Genomic DNA, 9,855 nt, shown 5'->3' on the forward strand with positions numbered 1-9,855 from the left:
TGCCACAAACGAAAACGCACTTGGAAACTTGCTGTTCAGGTTGGCTTTGCTGTATATCAATGGTGCCAAATCAAGCAGGTATATACTGCAGGCGAAAGGGTATCTCGCTACCTTAAGGAATAAGGCACAGGCAGCAGCACTCAATCTGCCTCTGTTTTATTCTCCACCTGTCTTTCTCCCTTGTCTGAATGCTATGCAATTAGCACTGCTGTTCTAGTTGTCATTATTTTGTACACATCTAACCTTGACTTCAGTGTGATTCCCATTTGAAGGACAGTAAGTGGACTTGCTCTCATGCTGCTAGAGCTCTCAATTCAGTCTCACCTGCTGGGTTATTGGTTTAGTTCCAAATTTTACTGCTGGACATGTATTCAGATTTGTTTGGGTTTTTAGTTGGTTTTTTTTTTGGTGTGGCATTTTCTTTTTGTTTGTTCTTTTTTTCTTTTTCCTCTCTTAACTGGCTTCTGCACTCAAGAGTAATGCCAAGCCGGGTTTGGAAAGCCAGGAACATAGTGTGGGGCAGAGAGGATGAGTCACTCCACAATCCTTGGCAAACAGCTTTACCCACTTTATCCATCAGAACTGTCCAGAAGCTTATGCTGACCTGGCTGCGAAACTTGATTATTCCCACATTTCAATGGACTAACTTACAGAGCAACTGTGGAGAAAAAAATGTCCACTTTTAGAGGGAAAAAATCATAAGTTGGGGATCACAGCATAGATGTGTTTTTTCAGATAAACTCATATATTGTCTAAATGTTCCATATTGGTAGCAAGCCATAACACCGTGTGCCATCCTACTTTAAATAAACACAGAGTTGTTTCTTGCTTTCCTGTACTGTTACCAGGGTAACTCTCATGCTAAAATATCCTTACTCTTCCTATAGCAGTGGCATGTTTTGTTATCTTACCATGCTTGTTTAAAACTCAAAAATCGTTTCTGTGATAACAATAATTCCCATTTGCGATAATATGTATGGAAGTGCATTATTGATATACATATATATATGTGTGTGTATTACTCAGAGAATCTGAAGGGAAAAACATGAGGAAGAATTACACACACTTTTTTCCACATACTTTTCCCACCACATTTTTTCTAATTTTGTTTTAACTAACTACATTTTTACTTTCGCTTTTGGAAAAAAAAACTAAAAAATTTTGTTTATCAGCTGTGAGACTATGAAAAGCTGTTCTTATTTGGCCCAAGCATTAATGTCATTTTTTTTATGTCACGAGAAAGAAAATACAAGCATCAAACTCCCATGTTCCTACTTCTAAACTGACAAGATAAAATACTCTCTACACATTACTTTTAAGTTTTGACCTACAACTGGTAAGAGAGATGCTAGATAAATCTTAGTTAAAAAGTTCAGGTACATGGTTCCAAGTAATAGTGCAGCTAAAAATACTCATTTTATAAATGGCAGAGAAAAAAATCTGTCTCTCCAACATAGAGATGACAAGATTGAGGTAAAATGTTTTTGAGCTGATCCTGTCTACTCAACCTGAGTAACACGTTGGGGGGAATCGTTAAGGAGGCAGTATTAACTCAAGGAGACCTAACAGCACATAAAACCACCAAGGAAATAACAAACTTCAGCTATTCTAAAATATTGCCACCTTTTGCCTTAAATGAACTTTAAGTATGTGTTTACTTCAGTAGAGACAAAGAAATTGCATGAAGATCAGGCCTCACAGAGCAGAATAGAACAGAAATCATGACAATATCTCTGCACCTCTTCTGCACGGAAAGAAATCTTCATGGGTGGCATTGAGACTGTTTGACAAAACCAAAATATCACACAGAACTGGTAAGGAGCTTTTCCAGTTCTTTAATTACCTTTAAATGCAGAATTAGACTGATGTAGCAATTAAAGGCACATTAGTATTTTAAATGTTTAATGTGAATCCTTTTGCTTCTGTAATAATTTTTTACAACCGAAGTATACTGGTACCTATCATTTAAGGTCTGTTCCAGAATATGCAGTCCTGAATGCCTTTAATGAAACCAACATGCCAACAGGAGGTAAGGTTGCTCTTTGCTGACATTTCTATTACATGCTGTTACAACATGCCATGCTCTGAAGAGGAAAGCCAGTTATGTTGATGTAAAAGAAGCGGCTCGATTATGAGAAGAGACTGCAAAATGGATCATGATATAGTCTGAAGTGTCCTGAACAGCAACGAAACTAGTAAGAAATTTTAAGCGGAAGAGATAAATGCAAGAAAATGGAAAGAAATAACAGGTAACATCACTGAAAATGGGAAAATGCAGAAAGGTGGACAAAAGGAAGAAAGTCAAAAGGGAAGTGGAAAAGCATGAAACTTGGGAAGATAAGAATTAATGTAAGAGGTCAAGTCAGTAGTGCATCTAATCTCTTATCATGTTTTTGGCTAGTCCAGCAAGTCTATGCAGCTTCTTTCTCTCTGTTGGTTCTGGCTTGTTTTGAAGAAAAGGAAGTGGACTGTAAATAAAACTCATTATCACACAGAACAAGTTGGGCAAAGATATCTTGTGCTTTTGTTATTGATTAATCAATTTAATTTTCTTTTTTTTCAATAAGGCAATGCTAGAAATTTTTCTGCTCATTCCATGTTGACATTTCTTGGTATGTATAAATAAATCTGTGCAGAGATCTTGATATGCAAATGGGTGTATTCTTGTATCTGAAAGGTAAAGAAATGCTGCATAATATAAATTATATTCAAGGAAAAGCTAAAAACTTGAAGGTTGATCCTTCACAAACCAAACTTTGTGTTCTCTTCGCTAGGCTTTCTTGTTGTATTTCTAAAATCTGAACAAACTGGAGGCATATGTTGAAGGCTCCTACCACCCTTAAGTAATAAACTTAGCAATTACTGTAACGGCTTAGTCAACTTCGTTCATTTTGCAGAACAGGAAATACACAACGACACACAGAAGAATGCTCTTATCTCCGAAGGGTACTCTGCCTCTTTGAATAATTGGTCAGCAACTAGCACTACAAATAGATTAGAAAGATATACAAAGCTGACCACTGAAGAGAATCATCTTCCTCTCTCATGGGTCACAGAGTCCTTTGCAGTTCTTGACTTCAGAGAAAAATCTGAACCTTTACTTACATTGATATGCTTAGAGTAGTATTGTTTTCGTGTTGTGGACGCTTATGTGGCTAGGGTATACTTTTGTCACATTTTCATATTCACCACATGATTTCATTTAGGATTATGATTTTTTCTAAAGAGTGAAACTGGTATCCCATGAGGCACACACAGTTTACTGGGGTGGGGGTGGTCAGGGGGATAACACAGTTAAATACAGTTCTCTTATTTGTTTTTATCCACAACATTAAACTAAAATCACTTTTGTATGCAGACAAACTACCAGAGAGGAAGGTGATATGGTCAAGCAGTCTGGGATAATAGAGCAGCCTGACCAAAACCATGAAATTCACCACAGGCTTCAGGAAAGGAAATAAAGTCACAGAAAAGATAAAATGCAGCTTTAGATATTTTATAAATTTTGTTCATAGGTATTGGAATAAAACCAAAGAAGAAAAGATATAAACAAAAGAAGTGGGCCAGAGAAAAGAAGCAGAAAGGAATACTGGTAAAGGTAGGGAGGTAAAACTGCTTAGCAGATGAGAAATTTGACTGAAGTCCAGTTTCACTATACTAACCAACAAGGGGAGAACGAGGAACTAGAGCTGACACTGACAGCAGGAACAGAGATATTCATGAAGCCAGCAACTCATTTCTAAGAAAAATTGAAAGATTTAACAGAGAACATATCTATGCCTATTGCAATGTTAAAGAAGTTAGCAAGTGTTTAGTAAAGGTAAAAAAATCCACAGTTTCAAGAGGACGGACATTTGAAAGACAGACCTCTGTGTTTATAAAAGCAATGACCTGTCAGTATAATCAGAGAACAATACAATTTATGAAATACTGTTCATTCTGGTTAGCAAATGCTGAGTCTGAGAGAGATGGCAGGAGTTTTTATACTAATGGAGGGGCGGCAAAGTGGGGTAACTAGATCTTCTGGTTCCTTACACAGAGTTGTTAAGGGAGTCAGAAGCATGCTTGAAAAATAGCTGTCAGACTGTAATACAGTATTAATAGCTGGCTGCTCTTTAGGAAGGCCAAATGAAACATACGGGTGATGAGGCAGCATTGTGCATTAGTACTTTAGCAGGTTGTGAAGAAATAAGAAATGAGGACAAAACGGAGCATGGATCAAAAGCATGTCAGGAAGGACTGTAAAAGATCTTACTGTAGCAGTGAAAAAAGTCTTAGACAGTCACAGGTTCATTTTGTAGTATGGGATCACTACACAGATAAAGGTGGAAGACAATAGAGAAATGATCCAAGTGCTATATTAACAAATCCTCTCTTTTTAATAATGTTGGTTTTGATGCTCTGAAAGTATGATGTTGTTTAAAGTACATGAGTGCATTGATATGACATGAAAACATAAAGATGAAAGCTGAACTCAGAAAATATAGCCTGTTCAAAGAAAAAGGGTAGAAAACCTCACAGCCTGAAGTACTGACGTTACTACTGATACTTGGTATGGCAAACCTGATGGCAGAGCTATTAACTTATCTATCACTATAAGAATGGTACCATGTGTTTCTGGGCAACAGCAAAATAACAAATATATGTAAGGAAAGTAATTTAACCATTAACAGCCTGATTAGTCTGACCTCAACGCCAAACAGGACCTTAGAACAATTTTTGAAGAAAAATTGTTGAATACAGAAATAGAGTAAGTCACTAGAAAGAAGGATAAAATGCAGTAGATACTTACCAAAGGGTGTCAAACTAATTTGATATCAACCATATAATAAAGATAAATGTATAAGGCCAGCGAAATGTGATGTATCAATTGCTTGGAGCTCAGGGAAGCGAGTGATATGGGAAATATATGAAATTAGACAGGATGGAGAAAACAGGTGTTTTGTTAGAACTTTTGCTAAGTGTCTAAGAACTAGACACAGAGGAGACTGCAGATGGTTGGGCTGAAACATAAATGATTAGCCTAGAAAAAGGCCAGTGAACTGTGTCTAGCATAATTTTTGAGACCTTTTAATATTACCACTAATTTTACCTTATAAAGTGAATATGACTATTGAATTAATAAAATTTTCACATGGCACATTAAGCATCACTGAAAGGAGGAGAATGAATATTTAGAATGTTTGAAGAAAGAAGGGTGGAAAAAGCATAACATTTAATACTGAATGCATAATCTAGATTTTTAAGGCCTAGTATGAAGAATTATTGATATAAACCTTGTATTTGTTAATTGCAATTGATAATGAGGGAGAATGACTGCTAAATATTGTTTATCACAATAGATCATTGATCAGCACTGCAGCATGGTTGGGAAGAGTACAAATTTGATCCAAGGTCTTAAAAACAAAGCATTGTTAGATGGAAAACAAAAATACTAATGCCAGCCTAAGATCTTATCTGGAATAAAATCCTGCCTGGGCCTACTTAAGAAGTATGAATTCAAACAAGAACCACTGTAGAGATGAACTACTAACATTATCAAGTAATTGGAGATTATACACTTAGAGAAGAATTGGAAAAAGTTTACTCAAGTGATAGCTGTGAGGATATGGTGTTATCTTATTAATGTTTTAAAGTGAATATCAAAGAAGAAAAATTGTTATCTGAAGCTAAGGAACAACACTGGGAGAAGCATAAGGCCATACAATGGCTGTGAATAAACACGAAGAATTAGGAGAGTGTTTTTCATATCAGAGAAATAAGGTCCAAAACTACCTTGCAGTAATGAGATTTGAAACCCAGCTTTTTTAAAAATGAAAATAAACCTACAGGAGATTAGGTGATGTAAAGAAAGGGGAATAGAAGACAGTTTAGTTCATTGCCTCAGGAGATCCCTTTCAGCTCTGTGTACTTGACTACACAACACCCATCCTCACCTTTTGTAATTCCAAGGCATTCCAAAGCATGCAATCCAGAAGGAGTTTAGCTACACATCTCTTGGATTTCAGCTGTGGAGGGGGATGCTACACTGCTTAATGTAGTATAAAATACCTTTTGTATGAAGCTATAACACATGTGTTCCACAGGCTTCCCTGATTTCCAGCTCATTTCCAGGTGCAGATCATTGTATGTGTTTATGCAGCATTGGACAGAGCAGAATCCCAACCCTGATGGGATGCCACAATGCAGAGAGGAATGAAAAAAATTAATAGTAACCATACCAAGTTCCAAGCAGTTTTATTCTTTTTGATTTGTGGTCTGTGTATTTCAGAGCCTGAATCAACTGATGTACAAAACTCATGGTAGAGCTCAATTTTAAGCTTTGTCCAGCTTTCCTTGAAGGAACAAATTCTCGAGATTCAGGCTAGTTTTCATGGGTAGGGAGAATGGTCCATCTTGAAACTTTTATCAGCTTTGAACTATTTAGCACTTGCAGACTGCACTGTACACATGCTGAAGGACTAGTAATAAGCAACATGTATGACTTGCAAATTACACTAAACTGCTGGCTAAGCAAGTTTAACACACACAGATTAAGGAAAGATCATTTTGCTTTGGTTTAATTATTTCTACTAATTTAATCTTCCAAAAAGATAAGTAAAGTTCAGAGATAAGAAACTGCATTATACAAGGAAAGGCAAACTATTTGTTTATTAGACATTGGTGTCATTAGAAATTTACCCTGGGGAGTGAATATTCATCATCTCACAACAGTGATATGTCTTCATGTTGATATAACATATTCATTTGACCTTCATCCTGTGAGTTTCCTTAGAGTGAAATCAGCTATCTATTATTCCTTATTTGACCTTGACAATCTGAGTGCCTGTTTTAATAGGTGCAGGGTACCTTTAACTTCTGTGACTTTCCTGTGAACTTCCAAACATTCAGGCTTTATTAGTAACCTGCCCAAACTTGGTAATTCATATTTACACGAACACTCAAATAAAACAATTTGCCAGCTGTTGAGAGAAAGGAATCAAACTTTAAAGTGGGAGAGAGAGAACAATAATGCTGTATTTCTTAATTTTGCAGGATTAATTTTACCCAGCCTCAAGAAACATATAAATGAAAACAGGAAAAACCCTATTAGTTCTGCCTGTCCTTACTGCATAAATCCCCTGTTTTTTCTTATACAGGATGACCCTCAGCGACTGAAGCTGGGACTGAAAAACAGCTGCATTATACTGCAGACTCAAATCCTGCTACAGCTATAAGCTCTAGGATTCAAACATGAACCAAACAGGATTATGCAGAAGGCCAGTCTAATACTTAGTGTGAATTAAAGGTATGAGGAAAGACACATTTCTTTCAGGGTAAGCTACTTCTTTTTTCCCCCCCTGGTTTAAATTGCCCAATTATGATCTCAGATGTGCTGAGTCTTTTAAAATAATAAACAACAATAAATTTCTGTAATGTAAAGAACTATGTATGACAGTCGTCTTAAAATCAAATATATTCCACAATAAACTAAAGGTATTTCAATCCATTGCAATGCTTATTCCTTTAGGTTGCATGCTTTTTTTTGTTATCTTAAATCATGCTGTACTTTACTCACTAACCTTTGCAAGGTTGAGACTAAGTGCCATTAAACTGCAACTTTCATTTTTTTACTTTCCTTAGGAGTAATAATAATGCAACAGAACCAGAAAAGAAAAGGTTTGGTCACCAGTAGTAATAGTATTTAAAAAACAGTGCAGCAGAATAAAAAATCAAGGCTCATTAAGCACATTATTCTGTTTGCCTCAGCAGTCTGAAGATACTGGAATTTTCTCATGTATTTCCTTACCTTGAATGTGAATAATTCTTTCATTCTCCAGACTTGAGTTGTCAGGGTGAGGTTCAGCCCAGCAGACAGAAATCAGCACCAGAAAAAGTAGACTCTTCATCTTTAAAGTCAAAAGAATCTTCTTCACTGTAAGGGCATCACATACAACGAGGCTTGTGAATTTTTTGAAACCTTTACAGTATTGCACTGCACAACTTGTTACAGCAATGATCTTATGAGGGATCTATAACATATTTAACCCACTCAGCCGAAAAAGTTACAACAGCTACTAATTTTTTAGGCATGAAGACTGGACCTTTTTATCATGGACTTCCATTAAATGAAACTGGCAATCCATGCTTAACTCTACCTATGCAGAAATACAACATGAAAAAATAAAAGCACACATAAACCAAACTCCTTGCAAGACCATATGTAAGCAATACCTGTGTTTCAAAAAAGGTTCTAGTGTACTTTTGCTTTTCCAGTCCTACTCTAGATCTGGTCTGTAAATACAGTTAAAACAATCAAAGCTATCACTATATCTATATCTACTGCATGATGCAATCTGCTGGTGATAGATTTTCAAGATTAAAACAATCTTCTCATAGGTTTTGGCGTTTCAGTCAAGACTGCAAGTTAACTTAGCAGTCAGGGTGGTAAGTTTGCTTGAGCTAAGCAGTAAAGATGACAAAACATTTCTTAGGCTGACTAGAAAGATCTATTTTATTTCAGATCCACTTACCATTTTAAAAGATGCCTAAATACACAATGAAATGTTCAAAACCATGCACAAAGTAGGTTAGAGTTGTATATGCTACCACTGCAGTTGCCCTGATTGATTTTTCATTCATTTCTACCTAGAATGCTGACGCACTAACTTAGTGTGCCAGGTAGGGTCTCTGCAGTCAGCAGAGCTGAGCGCTGCAGGGAGAATCTCTGCCAGCCTCTGAGTAGTAATTAGACAAATGAAGACCTGGCATAGAAAGGGAGGCATAAAATGCAAGAGGTTTTATGTAGAGGGTTCAGCCTGCTGTGTGTTTTATAGCTATAATTTTTACGACCCTGATTTCTTGAAATAAAAGATAACTATTTCCCAACTTTGCCTTTCAAGAGACTAGGACTTTTTCCCCAATCATCAGATAGTGGCAGCATTATTAGTATGTTTTCTCTCTAATGCAGAGAAAAATCTATTTTCTTCCCTTTTTCTCTATCAGAACTAGAAACACATCAAAATTGCAGGGCACTCTCGGTCAGAACCTGGGTCAAGGTCCGAGCTTTGCAAACCAAATAGACTCAAACACCTATGTGTTTCAAAACTAGATCCAAATATTGTAACCTGAACCAACCTCTATTACAGACTAAAATGCAGAAATGCTATTGTTATTTTTCCATAAGAGAACATGCATGTTACTTGCCTGCCCTTCCATTTCTTCAAAGCGAGTTTGGGTGGGAGTTCAAAGCCAATTCAGCATCCCTTACTCCTTACTGTGGAGTGTCTAGAGGTAGGACAAGTGCTCGCTGCACACTATTTTCCAGGTGGTCCACGCTCAGTAACTCAAGACTCTCCAGCCACTCCCTCTTTCCTGGAAAGCTTGGCAGGCTGATGACCTCCGTTCCGGAGCACAAGGACAGATGTGGCTCCACCTAGAGCACATCAGCCCGAGCCTGGGCTGACCGGAGGGGTCACACAAGTGCAGCCGGGTGTTCCTCCTCACGATGGGACCACCGGCCTGGCTGCTTGAGAGAGCCAGGCACACCTGTGTACAATCACACTGCTCTTTCCTTCACAAATCCCAGACCAGGCACCCGATGTGTTTCCTCTAAGAGTGGAAAATGCTTCAGGTTTGGTGTTTGGTTTTTCTGGCTGTTGACTAACAACTGGCAATTCTTTTTTTTATTGGTGGGGGAGAGTATTATTGATTTAGAAATAAGAAAGAAGCTTTGCTTTTGAAGGCAAAGTTTGTGAGGGTATTCCCACCTCAATCCGCAGCTTGGAGCCTACGCTGGATGCAGAACCTCCTGGACCCAGTGAATGGGGGTAAAGCCCTGGGTTCCCTGGGGGAACGTTCCCTGCTCTGCGAATG

The 9,855-nt window shown here is 37.5% G+C and overlaps 1 protein-coding gene across 1 annotated transcript in view; it reads right to left on the reverse strand.

Moving 5' to 3' along the window:
• The window catches only part of HAPLN1 (hyaluronan and proteoglycan link protein 1), a 32,138-nt gene extending 22,828 nt beyond the window's left edge, over positions 1-9,310 (reverse strand). Inside the window, exons 1-2 of the mRNA XM_009584916.1 lie at positions 9,187-9,310; positions 7,790-7,915 (exon numbers count right to left, since the gene is read on the reverse strand). Of these exons, the coding sequence (XP_009583211.1) occupies positions 7,790-7,889 (100 nt within the window). The 5' untranslated portion in view covers positions 7,890-7,915; positions 9,187-9,310. The remainder of the gene's footprint in view (positions 1-7,789; positions 7,916-9,186) is intronic.
• Between the last annotated feature and the right edge of the window lie 545 nt (positions 9,311-9,855).

This window comes from Fulmarus glacialis, unplaced genomic scaffold, assembly GCF_000690835.1.
Source record: "Fulmarus glacialis isolate BGI_N327 unplaced genomic scaffold, ASM69083v1 scaffold5149, whole genome shotgun sequence".
Lineage (NCBI taxonomy): Eukaryota > Metazoa > Chordata > Aves > Procellariiformes > Procellariidae > Fulmarus > Fulmarus glacialis.